The sequence below is a fragment of the Danio aesculapii genome, chromosome 15 (assembly GCF_903798145.1).
Source record: "Danio aesculapii chromosome 15, fDanAes4.1, whole genome shotgun sequence".
Taxonomy (NCBI): Eukaryota; Metazoa; Chordata; class Actinopteri; order Cypriniformes; family Danionidae; genus Danio; species Danio aesculapii.
This window is the reverse complement of record NC_079449.1, coordinates 45,966,632-45,984,131: the sequence shown is the minus strand read 5'-3', so window position 1 is coordinate 45,984,131 and position 17,500 is coordinate 45,966,632. Positions and strand designations below refer to the sequence as shown.

The 17,500-nt window shown below is 38.2% G+C and overlaps 1 protein-coding gene across 1 annotated transcript in view; it reads left to right on the top strand.

The window, feature by feature from the left end:
* The window catches only part of cog6 (component of oligomeric golgi complex 6), an 86,042-nt gene that overhangs the window by 2,133 nt on the left and 66,409 nt on the right, over nt 1-17,500 (top strand). Inside the window, exons 2-4 of the mRNA XM_056473620.1 lie at nt 824-967; nt 3,137-3,208; nt 5,531-5,589. Of these exons, the coding sequence (XP_056329595.1) occupies nt 824-967; nt 3,137-3,208; nt 5,531-5,589 (275 nt within the window). The remainder of the gene's footprint in view (nt 1-823; nt 968-3,136; nt 3,209-5,530; nt 5,590-17,500) is intronic.

Genomic DNA, 17,500 nt, shown 5'->3' with positions numbered 1-17,500 from the left:
CCGGGGATCGCCAGTTTGCCAACAAATACATGTGAAAATTATTGAAATGTTTAAAAACAATGTTCCTCAAAGAAAGATAGGAAAGCATTTGGATGTTTCACCTTCAACAGTGCAGAACATCATTAAAAGATTTAAGGAATCTGGAGGAATTTCAGTGCGTAATGGACAAGGGTGCAAGCCTAAGCTGAAAAATCATGATCTCCAATCCCTCAGCATCAGGAATCCTCATTTATCTATAAGTGATATCATTACATGGGCTCAGGACTACTTTGGCAATCCTTTGTCAAATACTACAATATATAGTTCCATTCACAAATGCCAGTTAGTTATAGTAACAATAACCTATAGCCGTGATCCATTATAACCAGTGGTGTAGTCCTAAAAAAAGGTGGTGTACTATTACCCACCCAACCCCCCCATGCTGTTTTATAATTTTACCTGAACGTTTCAGCGAGACATCATTCAGTCGACTTCGAAAAACTAACGAAATTTTCTCACAGCTGCGTCAGGGGGCGGGGAATGGCGCAAAATATAAACAAAATTGCACCAATTGCAACAAATTAAGATGAGAGTTAAAAAAACATGTGGTATACAGTTAAATGGGAAGCGAATACACGTAAATTAGAGAAGTCTAATCAGCAAAACAAGTGAGCATACCGAGGGTATACGCAATTATTGATCCTCAGAAGTCGTAATACCCAAACAGCTAGTGGAAAAAAGTAGGCATACTGAGTATACATGCCTATAGCCCCGACTACACCACTGATTATAGCCATGTTGTTTTCTCAGGGTTTTTTTTTTTGTCTTTTGTCTGCATTTGTAGGAGATGCTGGAAGCGCTGAAGTCTCTGTCCGTGTTTTTCACTGAGAACAGCCTGAGAACCAGGAGGAACCTGCGAGGAGACATCGAGAGACGCAGCCTGTCCATCAATGAAGAGTTTGTGCGCATTTTTAAAGACGTGAAGGAGGTAAATTCGCAAGAAAAGTATCGCAGAGTCTAGGCAGGTGAAAAATCTTTATAGATTCACAAATTTAATTTAATTATACATTCATTAAAATCAAAATGATCCAAAACCTTTATCTTATCATAGTGTGCTAAATCAACTTGCAAACATACTAGTAATGTGTAAAACCGTCTTATTACATGACTGTCTGGAATACTTGATTCTGATTGGTCAGTCGCGACATTATAAGGTATGTTATTCCTATAACAACTACTGAATAACGTAAGCTCATCCAGAAACTTTGAATAACCTTGACTGTCAGTAAATATGTTCACATCCATAAACTTACATCCACATTCATGTATCTGCTTGTCTGTCATGCTGCAGTTATAAACTATTTGGTGGCATATGGATGAATAATATGTAGGTTAGTATATGCTCCATTCAGCCAGTTTTGTTTCTGTCAGCTTTGCATTATATAAAGAATTAATAAAATTCTTGCTTCGATTACAGAGATAAATTACATTTTTCAATATATTAAATTAGTTACTTTAAAATGAGAAATGTAAAATAATTATTAAATAATTAAAAATATACATATAATAAAACTAAATAAAACAATCTGTAGACATCAAGAATAAACAAACATGAATAAATATGAATATGCATAAAATAAATAAATAAATACAAAGCAACATTACTGAAACTTTAAACAAAATAAACATAAATAAATTCATTCATTCATTTTTTTCAGTTTATTTCCTTTATTAATCAGGGGTTGCCACCAATGAACCACGTGGAATGAACCACCAACTTATTTAGCATATCTTTCACACAGTGGATGCCCTTTCAGCCGCAAAACAACACTGCGAAACACCCATACACACTCATTCGGTCAATTTAGTTTACCCAATTCACCTGTAGCGCATGTCTTTGGACTGTGGCTGAAACTGGAGCACCCAGAGGAAACCCACACAAACACGGGGAGAACATGCAAACACCACACAGAAATGCCAACTGACCTAGCTAGGGTTCGAACCAGCGACCTATTTGCTGTGAGGCGATTGTGCTACCCACTGTGCCACCGTGATGCCCACATAAATTAATAAATAAATAAATAAATAAATAAATAAATACAAAGCAACATTACTAAATCTTTAAACAAATTGAAAAAATAAATAAATAAATAAATAAATAAATAAATAAATATTTAAATAAATAAATAAATACAAAGCAACATTACTGAATCTTGAAACACATAACTAACTAACTAACTAACTAAATAAATATTTAAATAAATAAATAAATACAAAGCAACATTACTGAATCTTGAAACGCATATCTAACTAAATAAATAAATATTTAAATAAATAAATACAAAGCAACATTACTGAATCTTGAAACACATAACTAACTAACTAACTAACTAAATAAATAAATAAATATTTAAATAAATAAATACAAAGCCACATTACTGAATCTTTAAAAAAAATGAAAAAATAAACAAACCCAAATAAATAAATATTTAAATAAATAAATAAATAAATAAATAAATAAATACAAAGCAACATTACTGAAACTTAAACCAAATGAAAAATAAACAAACACATAAATAAATAAACACATAAATAAAAAAAAAATAAAAAAAAAAAAATAAATAAATAAATAAATATTTATTTTAAATAAGTATTTAAATATTTAAATAAATGAATAAATAAATGTTTAAATAAATAAGTAAATAAATAATTAAATACATAAGTACAAAGCAGCATTACTGAATCTTTAAACAAAATGAAAAAAATAAACAAACACATAAATAAATAAATAAATAAATAAATAAATAAATAAATAAATAAATAAATAAATAAACACAAAGCAACATTACTAAATATTTAAACAAACAAACAAATGAATACAAAGCAACATTTCTACATTTAAAAAATAGAAGAAGAAAGATGTCTTTTCAATAATACTAAAATAACAGCAGTATATTGCTTTAGATAAATAATAAATAATACGTAATAATACAAAAATAAAAGATAAATAGACAAGTACATATTATAAAGGATGTTACCTGTTTTTCAGATGCGTTCAATTCTATTACAATGTTTTCAATCCGGTTTATATACTGCGAGTGCTCATTTTGCTCAAATGTGTTCAAGCAGGCATCTGAAGTGTGTGTTTCTGCTTTAGGAGCTCGAGAGCGTTCACGAAGACGTTCAGGCCATGAGCTCCTGCTGTGAAGAAATGACCAACAGGTTAAAGGTAATTATGCATGTGCACTTTCAGATACTTACAATTATCACCTCTAAGCGACTGTTGTGTGTGTGTGCGAGAAAGACAGAGAAGGCTACGCTTACGACGACAAATGCATATATACAATATATAGAAGTTTAGAGAAAGGCACAACTCATGTGGCCAAGTTCCAACAGGCTTTATGATGCGAATTCCACACCGGACGAGAACTGTGTATTGACTTCTCCAGTGTTCTCCAGTGTTTCCTCTTTTTTTTTTTCCAGCTGTGGCGGTATAGAATAAAATCGCTGTCATAAATATTGCATGCGTAAATAAAATTCACGCATCTGTAGTTATACAAACGGAAAGGAAAACGGAACATACTTCTAATTTTACAAGGGTACAATTCCAAAATCTGCGATTAGAACAGACACAGATACGACATTTTCTTTGTCTGTTTGTATATGACTGATAAATTTACAATGGATGTACTTCGAAATACAGTTTCACCAGGGACACGACAACCTGATTATGAGTACTAAACAAACAGCGACACTCCACTGTCAAAATGTTTGTTCTAATCGCACCACACAGAAATGCCAACTGACCTAGCCAGGGTTCGAACCAGCGACCTTCTTGCTGTGAGGTGATTGTGCTACCCACTGTGCCACCGTGATGCCCACATAAATAAATAAATAAATAAATAAATAAATAAATAAATAAATAAATAAATAAAGAAAGAAAGAAATAGAGAAATAAATAATGAAATACAAAGCAACATTACTGAATTAAAAAAAGAAAAAGAAAAAATAAACGAACACAAATAAATAAATAAATAAATAAATATTTAAATAAATAAATAAATACAAAGCAACATTACTGAATTAAAAAATAAATAAATAAACAAACACAAATAAATAAATAAATAAATAAATATTTAAATAAATAAATAAACACAAAGCAACATTACTGAATCTTGAAACACATAACTAAATAAATAAATAAATAAATACAAAGCAACATTACTGAATCTTTAAACAAAATGAAAAAATAAACAAACACAAATAAATAAATAAATAAATAAATAAATAAATACATACAAAGCTTTCACCACGGACACAAAGTCCTGATTACGAGTACTAAACAAACAGCGACACTCCACTGTCAAAATGTCGGTTCTAATCGCAGATTTTGGAATTGTACCCTCGTAAAATTACAAGTACGTTCCGTTTTCCTTTACGTTTTTATAAATACAGATGCGTGAATTTTATTTACGCATGAAATATTTATGACAGCGATTTTATTCCATATGGTGGCAGGCCTTTTACACAGATCTTCCAACTACCTATGGCATTGTTTCGATGAAAAATGTCGTGAGCACATTCATGTTATACAAGCATGCGAATCTCTTTGCTTGCATGCCAATTTCCTCTGAAAATGAAATAAAAACAGTCTATATCTCTAAAAATTATCGTAAATGCAAGATTAAACGAGTAGATTTTTTTTTAAATAAGGGAAATGCATTGATTAACCATTTCTAATGGTGTACATAAATTTTGCAGCCAGTTAAGTTCATGTCATTTCATCCTCTCCGAGCATATAGTAATGTTTTTCTGAATAGTTTAGATTGAAGAATTTGTGCGTGCTGTCAGCTGTGAAACCAAGCCGAAAGTAGTCTTTAATAAAAGAGTAATGCAAAAACCCCATACAAGCTTTAGAAAGTGAAAGCAAAAGTTGAATCCCGGATGTTTTAGGAGATTTAGAAACCCGGGCTGGATGGAATTTAAGTCCCAAAAAGGTGCATCTCTGTGGGTCTGCAAAGCAAGCGAGACTGTCTGTGGGAGTGCTGACAGGTCTCGGCCACACAGAATGAAACGGGTAAACAAGAGAAGATTTTCCACTACTTAATCGATTGAGGATGTTTGGTTATATTGGGTGGGTGCAAAAAAAAGTGGGAAAGGATGTTATCAATAGTAAAAACAAATCACTAAATATACTTGCACGACCGTTAATATACCTGGGCGGCCCGCCCAAGTAAAGTCTATGTGTGGGAAGCACTGCAGTCACTGTGTTATCAAAATGCACCTTTGTTTGTTGTGAACACCTGCCCTCTAGTGGTGAAAATGACATACTGTTCCATTAACCAAAAAAGCTTTTTGTATTTATTTATTTATTTATTTATTTATTTATTTATTTATTTATTTATTTATGTCTGATGTGAAATCATTCTTCTTTAAAGCCTGCTGGTCATTTAAAACAAAAATTCAAGCAGAAGACCTATGAAATCATATTGTTAAAGAACAAACATGCGATTTATTTCTGCAACCTAGCTGTCATGTTCTGTGTCAACAGGCAGCCAAAGAGCAAACCCAGGACTTGATTGTGAAAACCAACAAACTTCAAGGAGAGAAGTGAGTCTAATATATTGCTATCTTTCTATGTTTGACTGATTTTAAGTAGCTGACATCTTGGTTATGTTGTGATGGCAATGAGATGGCAAAATCCCAGTGCCTCGAAATATATGAAAGAATGTTTGGTAAAACTCTACTAATGGCTTGTTTCCACTGAGCGGTATGGTTCTTTAGAGCACAGTAAACGATTATTTCCATTTTCCCTGTCAGAAATAGCAAAAAAGCAAACCTGACCACTTTTTAAGGCCCTTTCACAAGCACAACAGTACGATACCAAAAGGATGGAGCTAGAATCTGAACCTGTTGGTTTACAGAGATTAATCATTGAGGGCCGGTGTTCTGCATAGGTTCGCTCCAACTTGCTTCAACACACCTGCCTGGAAATTTCTATTATACCTAATAAAGAGCTTAACTATCTGGTTTAGGTGGGCCTGATTGGGGGACACCGGCCCCAAACTCTGCAGGACACCGGCCCTCCAGGACCCATTTTGGGCACCCCTGCTGTAGTAGCTAAATCTAAATAAAGGCAGATGTGGTGCTAGCCTTTAATATATGTTGCTAAGCAACACAAACAGATGACGATTGGCAATGCTGGTGTTCATACCTGGGCTGCGTTCAAACCTGGTTACTTCCATACTATACAGTATGCTAAAATCAGTATGCGAGCCGAGTAGTATGTCCGAAATCATCGAATTCGAAAATCAGTATGCGAGAAGTACCCGGATGACCTACTACTTCCAGTGAGATTCTGAAGTGCGCATCCCATGCATGCTGCGCTATCCCATGATGCCCCGCAAGAGAATTCATAAATGGGAGTGAAGTGACGCAACTGACGCAGGTAGGTCACGTGACCATGACAAAATGGCGGATGTAGTACGTTCGATTTCCATTCATACTTCTCCCATTCATACTGTATAGAACGTACTTTTCTAATGGCTAAGTAGTATGTTTAAATTCAAATGCAGTACCTACTGAGTAGTAATCGGTTTCGGACACAACCCTAGTTTGTACTCTCATAGAAAACTAAATGTTTAGCATTCTAGTAGTGGCTCCACCTGACTGGTCTGTGGTGTGCACATATCTGGATATTGTTCTTAAAGGTAAAACTCACAATCAAGTGAGATCTCTTATAGAATTATTTTGCTTTCTTGTGGCTCGGTAGCAACTTTTACACAACCTAGTACTGGGACAAGACACGATGGTTTAGTGACCTCTGGTTTTAAGAACATGATAAAGAGTTCAAGATGTTTCCCTGGCCTTCAAATTTCCCAGATCTCAATGGATGTGCTGAACCACCAGGGTGAATCCACTTCTACTCCACGAAGTCTACCGATATCATAGGGCACTTCTTGTAGACTCTATTCCTCGGCTTGTTTTGGCAGCATGTGGAGGACCAACAGCTTATTAGGCAGGTGGTCATTATGTAATAGTGTGTGTGCATGTTCCTGTTAATAACCACAGTAAGAAACGTTCACCCTTACTCTCTGCTTCATTCTGGTTTCATGCACTGGAGTTTGCTCTTAATTGAGAATGAAAGTTCTGTAATCTAATTTAAAGCCGCTGTCTATGTAATTAATGAGTACCCAGCACTTATTCTAGAGTGTTACAGTGGTCTATTTCTGGTTAGCATCACAATGTTTGACTATTCTTAGCACAACAGCAGAAATAGACACAGCCCTGTGTCAGTAGAGCAGATGACGACAAGACTGCAGTGTTACAAGAATCTCATTTCCATTTATACATCAGAGAAACCTGAAGTGTGTTCGCCAATGTCCAACTTTTCAACGAGTTCAATGAATCTTTCATCCTCCTCTGGAATATTTGATCTTCTCTGCAGTTTGGTTTTCCATCTCTAATTAATATCCCCTTATCTGTTTTGCTGCTTGCTATGAATGCAACTGATCACAAGCTAGCTGCTGATAAAGAAACAATACGCCACACAAAAGTCAATAATGCCACTGAACCAAAATAACAAGAGAGGATTCTGGTATATTGCTTGTAGCCTTGATTGGTCGAAACAGTCCGTTTGGCTTCTGGATGGAGACACGAGGTGAATACACAGAATAAATCAAGGCTCTTGCTTCAGCATATCTTGTACTTCCTGCGACCCACAGATCAGGTTTATGGCCGTCACTGGTGAAATGTGCTTGTTTATAGCCATTGAGAGGCTGCCAGTGGAAGTCATTTGGGCGGAATTGATTGAAAAGGGGGCTGACGAGGCATTGACACTGCTGAGCTGTGGTGTGCCATGTGGTGGACCAATGAGATGCGGAGAGAGACAAATAGCTCAGTTCCAAAACCCAGCGAGCGGCCTTGCTGTCTGCCGTGTACGGGCAGCTGCTTTCTGAGCACCAAGTACGTGTCCACTGGTGCGGAGCTGAGTGGGTGTTTTCTGTGCAGTCTCTATGGGAGCTGAGCGGAAGGCTTATGCGGAGTATTGTGGGATTGACTGCGAAGCGAGTGTTGAAAAATGTCGACTATATTCAAATGTGCCAATTGCAGTGATGTTTGTTTGCTAATAGTAAAGTTGTTTTGCTGGGATCCTGTGTTTAAAACTACATTTGTTTCAAATTTCAGTTCAATTTCATGTCTACAAACAACTCACAACTGACTTCAATTGCATTTGGTTGTGTTTTGTTTGTTCGTTTACATGACAGTGGCATTTTAGTGGCTGAAAACACATATTTTTTAAAGAATTGCCCACAATTCTTTTGACCTTGGATACCTGGAGGTCTTGGAAATCGTTAACAAAACGTTGTGTATACGTTTTTGTATTTTTGCGAATACAAAAGACAGGTTTTTTTGTTTTGGACGACAGCCTTGTCTTGTAAACATGCAGTCCTGCAGGTTTTATATTTAAAGAGCCCCTTTTATACATTAAAAAGGGTCATATTTTGGTTTTAAGTGTCTCCAACAACATTCTTACATGCATGCAAGGTCATTCATTCATTCATTCATTCATTTTCTTTTTGGCTTAGTCCCTTTATTAATCCGGGGTCGCAACAGAGGAATGAACCGCTAACTTATCCAGCACATGTTTTTACGCAGCGAATGCCCTTCCAGCTGCAACCCATCTCTGGGAAACCTCCACACACACTCATACATTATGGTGTGTGAGTATACTAATTTAGCCTACCCAATTCACCTGTACCACATGTCTTTGGACTGTGGGGGAAACCGGAGCACCCGGAGGAAACCCACGTGAACGCAGGGAGAACATGCAAACTTCACACAGAAACCCCAACTTACCCAGCCGAGGCTTGAACCAGCAACCTTCTTGCTGTGAGGCGACAGCACTACCAGCACTCATTGTCTTATAATATGCATTTGTTTTTATCTAATTATCCCAGCTACTCCCATGATTCGTTCAGCAATTCATTTGTTTCCAAACCCCTCCGTAGCGTGAAGCTAATAAGATACAAGCGGCAAAAATGAGTTTCTTTTGTAGGTTGGCAGGTCACACCTTTAAGTCGCCTTTCCACTGCATACGGCAAACGACAAGTGACAGACTGGAAGTCATTAATTTCCAATAGAGAGTAGGACGTGAGCTGCGTTGACTTCCGATCATCTCCGAATGCGGAAAATTCGGATCTGATTTGAGCAGCGGATCCATCAAAATATTTGAACTCCTGCGACAAGACCTAATGCGACTGGCCGACTGGATGTGATGTATTTCAGAGTAGTCCAAGCAGCTCCGTGCACGCAAGATGAGAAATTGGATTTTTTCTGGGTTTTTTTGTCAGAAAAAAGTCTATATTTAAAAAAAACAAAACATTTCTACTCATAACTGCGTAGTTCCCTCCAAACTTTTTAGCGGCCTATGAGTTTCTAGTATTCATTCATTCATTTACCCATAGTAAACACACGAAGAATAAAGGCTCTTACTTTTGCACTCCTTCATTTCGGACACTGCGAGAACAGCTTCTCTCCCATGGTGCACGACAAAATGGAAAATTCTCTGCGACTGCTACAAGGGGGCATATTTCGACAGTCGTGTCCGAATGTCGTGTGTAGTGATAAGGAGCCTTTAGACATGGGTTGAGGACCTCTGTCACCCGAGAGCTCAAAGTAGAGCCGCTGCTCCTCCACATCGAGAGAAGTCAGCTGAGGTGTCTCGGACATCTGTTACGAATGCCTCCTGGATGCCTACCTAGGGAGGTATTCCAGGCATGTCCCACCGGGAGGAGGCCTTGGAGAAGTCCCAGGACATGCTGGAAGGACTATGTCTCTCGGTCAGCCTGGAAACGCCTCTGGATCAGAGGAGCTGGAGGAATTGTCTGGGGAGAGAGAAGTCAGTCTGGGGTTCTCTTCTGAGATGGCTGCCCCCATGACCCAGCCCCGGAAAAGCGGATGAAAATGATGAATGAATGAATATTAACTGTGTTGGTCCATCCCTCTAAAACCACCCCACTGTCTAATGTGGATAATTTAATTGTGTACTCTTGGTGTACTGGTGACTAAAAGTGCATAATTTTGAAAGTGTCGACAACATTTTGGACCTTGGACACCAATCTCTCAAACTCCTGCCCACAAAGAGCTAATCATCTATTCCTCACACTGTATACTAACATCGTGCCAGCTACTAGCCTGGCATGTATAACAAAGTATTTTTGACAGTTTTCGAGAGAAGTCAGCTGAGGTGTCTCGGACATCTGTTACGAATGCCTCCTGGATGCCTACCTAGGGAGGTATTCCAGGCATGTCCCACCGGGAGGAGGCCTTGGAGAAGTCCCAGGACACGCTGGAAGGACTATGTCTCTCGGTTAGCCTGGAAACACCTCGGGATCAGAGGAGCTGGAGGAATTGTCTGGGGAGAGAGAAGTCAGTCTGGGGTTCTCTTCTGAGATTGCTGCCCCCATGACCCGGCCCCGGAAAATCGGATGAAAATTAATGATTGAATATTAACTGTGTTGGTCCATCCCTCTAAAACCACCCCAGTGTCTAATGTGGATAATTTAATTGTGTACTCTTGGTGTACTGGTGACTAAAAGTGCATAATTTTGAAAGTGTCGACAACATTTTGGACCTTGGAGACCAATCTCACAAACTCCTGCCCACAAAGAGCTAATCATCTATTCCTCACACTGTATACTAACATCGTGCCAGCTACTAGCCTGGCATGTATAACAAAGTATTTTTGACAGTTTTCGAGAGAAGTCAGCTGAGGTGTCTCGGACATCTGTTACGAATGCCTCCTGGATGCCTACCTAGGGAGGTATTCCAGGCATGTCCCACCGGGAGGAGGCCTTGGAGAAGTCCCAGGACACGCTGGAAGGACTATGTCTCTCGGTTAGCCTGGAAACACCTCGGGATCAGAGGAGCTGGAGGAATTGTCTGGGGAGAGAGAAGTCAGTCTGGGGTTCTCTTCTGAGATTGCTGCCCCCATGACCCGGCCCCGGAAAATCGGATGAAAATTAATGATTGAATATTAACTGTGTTGGTCCATCCCTCTAAAACCACCCCAGTGTCTGATGTGGATAAATTGTGTACTCTTGGTGTACTGGTGACTAAAAGTGCATAATTTTGAAAAGGTCGACAACATTTTGGACCTTGGAGACCAATCTCACAAACTCATGCCCACAAAGAGCTAATCATCTATTCCTCACACTGTTCACTAACATCGTGCCAGCTACCAGCCTGGCATGTATAATAAAGTATGTTTGACAGTTTTCATTCTTATAAATATTAATCATTTTAAAAAAACATTGTGTATAAACTTTTATAAAATGTAGCTTTCTAGTACTAGACCTTGTCCTAGAACCGGGCAGTCAAACTCAAGTTCCCACACTGCTTCAACACACTCACCTGCAGGTTTCAAACAAGCCTAAAGGACTCAATTAGTTTGATCAGGTGTGTTTAAATACGGCTGGAACTAAACTGTGCAGAGCTGCGGCCCTCCAGGAACAGAGTTTGACATCTTGGTCCTAGAAAGTCCTAGAAAAAACTACATTCAAATGTCAACTACTATGAAGCAGTCATGTATTTTATTATGCTTGTTTGCTAATAGTATAGTAGTTTCTGCTGGATTCTGTGTTTTAAACGATATTTACTACATTTGTTTCAAATTTACAAACAACTCTGACTCCAGTTGAGATGGTTCTAGGAACTATTTACAGCACTTTCAACCAATACGAAAAATACGAAAACATGTTAAGCATTTGGTCTATTCGTTTTCACAATGACGTTTTGGTCACTGTAAATGCATAATTTAGAAAATATTTTAGACTTGGGAGAACAAGCCCACAGACTCCTGCCCACAAACAGATAATCATCTCTTCCCTACTGTTTAATATCAAGGTGACAGTGCCAACTAGGGATAAAGGTCATACACAGGCTTACAGAATGCATAAGAATACAACATAACTTCAAGAATCCGCAGGCCAGACATGTGCCTGTGATACGTTGGCAACCCCTTTAGGAACAGAGCTGCAGAGTTCAATGAGAAAGAGGACAATTGCGGAGAGATGCAGAACAAGATCGTTTGATTAAGAGATGGAAGTTCAAAGGTTTAAGCGATTAAATGAGCCCGAGATTGGAAGAGAAAATAATCCTGTTGTTTGAAAACTGAAAGCGCACCGTATCTCTGACCTTGTGAGTCGGCCCTTGATTTTGGCAGCAAAGGAGACGATGACAGCTGTGATGGACAGCTGGCATCTCTGCGCTCTGCTGCCATCAACCCTGCACTCATCCAGCAGAAGAGTTTGACTAAATCCACAGAGTGACACACAAAGATAGACAGGTGGGAGAGGAGAGAGGGAGAGAAAGAGACATTGATGAAACTATAATGAGGCAGTTTTTTTCTGGAATGTATTGTAGTGGAATGCTGTCAGGAAATATTTGTCCAGGCCAATAAAAATGCTTAGCGTTAGTTACATCCAATTTCCCCAGGGTTTCAAAGTCATTCATGTCACAGAAAACATTATCTTCTTCTACTTCATGTTTTCTCTTCTTCTTCTTCTTCTTCTTCTTCTTCTTCTTCTTCTTCTTCTTCTTCCTCATGTTAGTTATATCTCTTTTTTCAAGGTTTCAAATTCATTAATGTCATAGAAAATATGATTTCTCTTCTTGCTCATCTTCATTTTCGTTTTCGTCTTTGCCTTCGTCATCGTCTTCTTTGTCATCTACTTCTTCGTCATTGTCTTCTTCGCACTCTTTGTCATCGTCATCTCCTTCTTCATCTTTTTCTTCTTTGTTGTCGTCTTCTTCGTCATCATTTCCCCGAGGTTTCAAATTCATTCATGTCACAGAAAACATGATTTCCCTTCTTCTTCTTCGCCATCTTTGTCTTCATCTTCTTTTTTCGTCTTCTTCATCTTTGTCATCGTCATTGTCTTCGTCTACATCATCTTCTTCTTCTTCATTGTCATCTTCTTCTTTGTCGTTGTTTCCCCGAGGTTTTAAATTCATTCATGTCACAAAAAATCTGATTTGTTGTCGTCATCTTCTTCATCGTCTTTTTCTTCTTTGCCGTCATCTTCTTCTTCGTCGTCGTCTTCTTCGTTGTCAACTTCTATCTAATAATATCTTCTAACTAATTATCTTCTTCTACTTTATGTTTTCTCTCTTTATTCTTCTTCTTCTTCTTCTTCTTCACATTAGTTTCATCTATTTTTTCAAGATTTCAAATTCATTAATGTCACAGAAAATATGATTTCCCTTCTTCCTCATCTTCACCTTCGTCATCTACTTCTTCGCAGTCTTTGTCATCGTCTTCTTCGTCGTCATTGTCTTTGTCGTTGTTGTCTTTTTTGTCATCTTCTTCATTGTCATCTTCATCATCTTCTTCTTCTCTTTCTTCTTCTCCTCATTCTTTTCCTTCTCTTTTTCTTTTTGCTCTTCGTCATCTTCTTCTTTGTCATCGTTTCCCCAAGGTTTTAAATTCATTCATGTCACAGAAAATCTGATTTGTTCTTCGTCTTCATCGTTGTCGTCTTCTTTGTCTTCTTCTTTATCATCATTGTCTTTGTTGTCGTCATCTTCTTCTTCGTTTTCTTCTTCGTCATCTTTTTCTTTTTCTTTGCCGTCATTGTTTTCGTCATTGTCATCTTCTTCTTCGTCGTCGTCTACTTCGTTGTCAACTTCTATCTAATAATATCTTCTAACTAATTATCTTCTTCTACTTCATGTTTTCTTTCTTTCTTCTTCTTCACGTTAGTTGGATCTATTTTTTCAAGATTTCAAATTCATTAATGTCACAGAAAATATGATTTCCCTTCTTCCTCATCTTTACCTTCGTCTTCGTCATCGTCTTCTTCGTCATCTACTTCTTCGCAGTCTTTGTCATCGTCTTTTTCTTCTTTGTTGTCTTCTTCGTCGTCATTTCCCCAAGGTTTCAAATTCATTCAAGTCACAGAAAATCTAATTTGTTCTTCTTCGTCGTCGTCTTCTTCGTCGTTGTCTTTGTCGTTGTTGTCTTTTTTTGTCATCTTCTTCATTGTCATCTTCATCATCTTCTCTTTCTTCTTCTTCTTCTTCTCCTCATTCTTTTCCTTCTCTTCTTCGTTTTCCTCTTCGTCATCTTCTTCTTCGTCGTTGTTTCCCCAAGGTTTCAAATTCATTAATGTCACTAAAACCTGATTTCTTGCCATCACATCTTCTGTTGTGTAGTTTTGATTAGCCTGTGTGCATTCTAGCCTTAAGAAATTTAAAAAGTCACAATACAAAGAAGGTGGAGTTCCTGAACACACCTACTTTTTGCGGGAATACCACAGTCCACTAAAAGCTCAAAGGTCTAGAGGAGGCAAAATGAACTCCCCCAAAATTTTTGCTTAGGCTTCAAAGTTTATTTTTGGTTTGTTTCCAACTGCCAAAAGAAACTCAAAAAGAACTTGGTTTTGTCCGGATTTTGTTTGAAATTACATAATTTTATTTTGCTCTTTGATTTCATTTGAAGTACATGGGCTTTAAGGGTGTTCAGTCTTTCTCTTGGAGAGCCATTGTAGAGTGTAAGGTAGATCCTATATACTAGGGGTTCTCAAACTCGTTCCTGGAGGGGCGGTATCCTTCAGATTTTAGCTCCAACTTGCCTCAACACACCTGCAAGGATGTTTCTAGAAAGCCTAGTAAGAGCTTGACCAGCTAGTCCAGGTGTGTCTGATTGACGTTGGAGGTATAATCTGCAGGACACCGGGCCTCCAGGACTGAGATTGAGAACCCCTGCTATATACCAACCTAAAACATAGATGCTTTTATTGGTTTGGTTGTGTTTTAATTGAGGTGACGTGGTCTTCCATGATTAGAATTGGAAATAACTGTGTCAGACGAGCAACTGTTTAAAGTATGGTGGTACACAGAGGATACGCTTCTATTCCCAGAGATCTATCATCCTGCAGAGTTCAGAGCCACTTTAGATTGGAATTTATGCAGTTTATGCAAACAAATTTCGTATATCAGTTTGTTCAAATGTTAATTCAATTTAATTATCGTTATGAGGAGTAAGGTGAGGCCAAGGCTGCATCTAAAAACACCTACTACTCGAGTAGGAACTACATTTGAATTTGAATTTACTACACAACCATTAGAAAAGTACCTTCTATAACGTATAAATATGAGTAGTATGAATGGAACTCATATGTACTACATCCGCAACATTTGTCATTGTCATGACCCACCCTCATCAGTTGTGTCGTTTAACTTCAACTCCTGAGTAAACTTACGTGGCATCATGGGATAGTGTAGCCTCCATCAGATGTGCACTACAGAATCTCGACGGAAGCACTTGGTCATCCAGGTACTTCTCGCCCACGGTTTTTCGAATACTATGAATTCAGACATACTACTCAGCTCGCATACCGTTTTTAAGTATTTTAAGTATGCAAGTTCAGATGCCGACCAACACTTTTGGGAACTGAGTGTTAATGAGAGACACCTATGTGCTGCAGTTGTCATCTCAAACATATTGCGGTAGTACCAAATACAATTAAGTTCTACTAACTTAACTAAAAAAGTTAGTTTACTGAGTTTCCACAAAAGGTTTTGAGTAATCAGAACATGTCAATGTAATTTAGCTAGGTCAGTTACGTGGGACCAAGTTTGCTGCTGAACTCTGTTGCAAGGCCAGTTTTTAGGAACCCCAGGTTGGTAAATCAGAACTACTTGTTAGGTTTTCACACAAAACTATACACCAGGATGAGGCCAGATAGCTAGCAGCAGCGAAATCCATCTGTGGCAGTGCCCTGTATGTGCAGCGCCTGGCCAGAATTCCACTTGCCCAATGTTGTTGTGAATCCATTTGCATTTTGAAATGGAATATTATTAGCAGTCTTCTTTCTGTTCCCTCTTGAACTCTTTGCTTGCGTTCAGCCCTTTCGAATTTAATTTTCTGACTCTCACTAAATTGAACAGCCATTTACAGTCCTCTCTGAACCACAACACCAGTGGGCACAGTTTCTACATGTACCCGTCAGGGTCAGACCAAACGAAACTCAATCCAAAAACTTAGCTGAGAGACGTTGACTGACGGCCTTCAGAAGTTTGATTTCAGAAACCTTCACTGCTCTGTCTTGTTCCTTGAAATTAGTGGTTTCCTGCAGCACTATTGAAAAGTAAAACTTTTAAAAAGGTTTGTAGGCTATGTCGTGTTTTTGATTTGATAGCTCCTTGTCTTTTAAATACATGGTTTATGGCTAGTCTTGTCTTTTGCCAGATATTGTCATTTCAGTTTTTAGCAATATCTTGGTAATAAAATAATAAACTAAATTGGACAATGGACTACAATTCTAACACGAAAGTTTTATGCCCTATAGGCTACTCCGTAAACATGACACTCACTTTTTGATTACATACACTTTTACTGGCCTCAGAACACCTTTTCCATCAATTCCCTGATCTGTATCATTCTCAAACAAGCACTCAGATTACGTTTTGGGATATTTGAGCTTCTGTTGTTCTTCATGACCATTGATTTGAGTTTTTGTATAGATTTATTTCTGGCATTTTGCCTTTATTATGATGAGGACTCCTAAGATTTGTTTAAGTACTTGTAAATACTTTGCAGGAGTAAAATTCAAGTACATTTTACAAATCCTCCATCAGGTACAATTAGGTTGTTAATATCAGGTAAAATGAACTTAATGTTTAACCTAACACTCCTAAATAAATTAATTCACATGATTACCTAAATTCATTTAAAGTAATCAATGAAAATTAAGTTCTTTTTAAACCCCAAAAATCATTCTAACGAGAACATTAATTTCCTATTTAGGGTGTAGTCTCACTAGGCACGGTTGCTTTGAACTATGCCGGAGCACGCTTGTGCCCCCTTCCCTCTCCCCAGATAGCCTGCACTCACACATCTTCACTTTCGAGCTGGAGCACGCTTACGTCATTGATGATGCAACTCTTCAGTATAACAGCAGAGAAGCGCTCTTGCTCAGCACAGTGGACGTTGCTTTAGTTATATCGTTTTAGCCGTTACAGTGACACGCAGTCAAATAGTTTGACGAACAGATCCAACACTTTTGACGCTCATAAAATATCATAAAAGAAGGTGCAGCTGACAGCAGCGAGGTGTTTGTATCTTTAATAAACTATGGCAGTTAGCGTTCACTAAAAAAGTAAGAGTGATTAATATATCCATATGAACTGGCCCCTAAAAGTGATGCCGTGTCTTCACTTTCAGGCTCAGGCGCGCGTTGCAGTCACACTACAAGCGTATCACGCTGAGGCCCAACCAAGCTGCCCTCTGGCACACCTCTTCCAACCAGGTCAGAGTCAGTAAAGTAAAAAAAGAAAAGTGTAGGACGTGTCTACTTTGCATTGCTGCGCTGTCCCATATGGAGTCACATTGGGAATATAGAGCGTTCCTCCACATCGTGTTCTCCTGCTGTTCAGTTTGGACTCGGTGACATTTTCATCAGCCAGATGGGATTGTGTCTCCTTGTCCGGCTGCTTTTCAAACCTCGCCTGACCG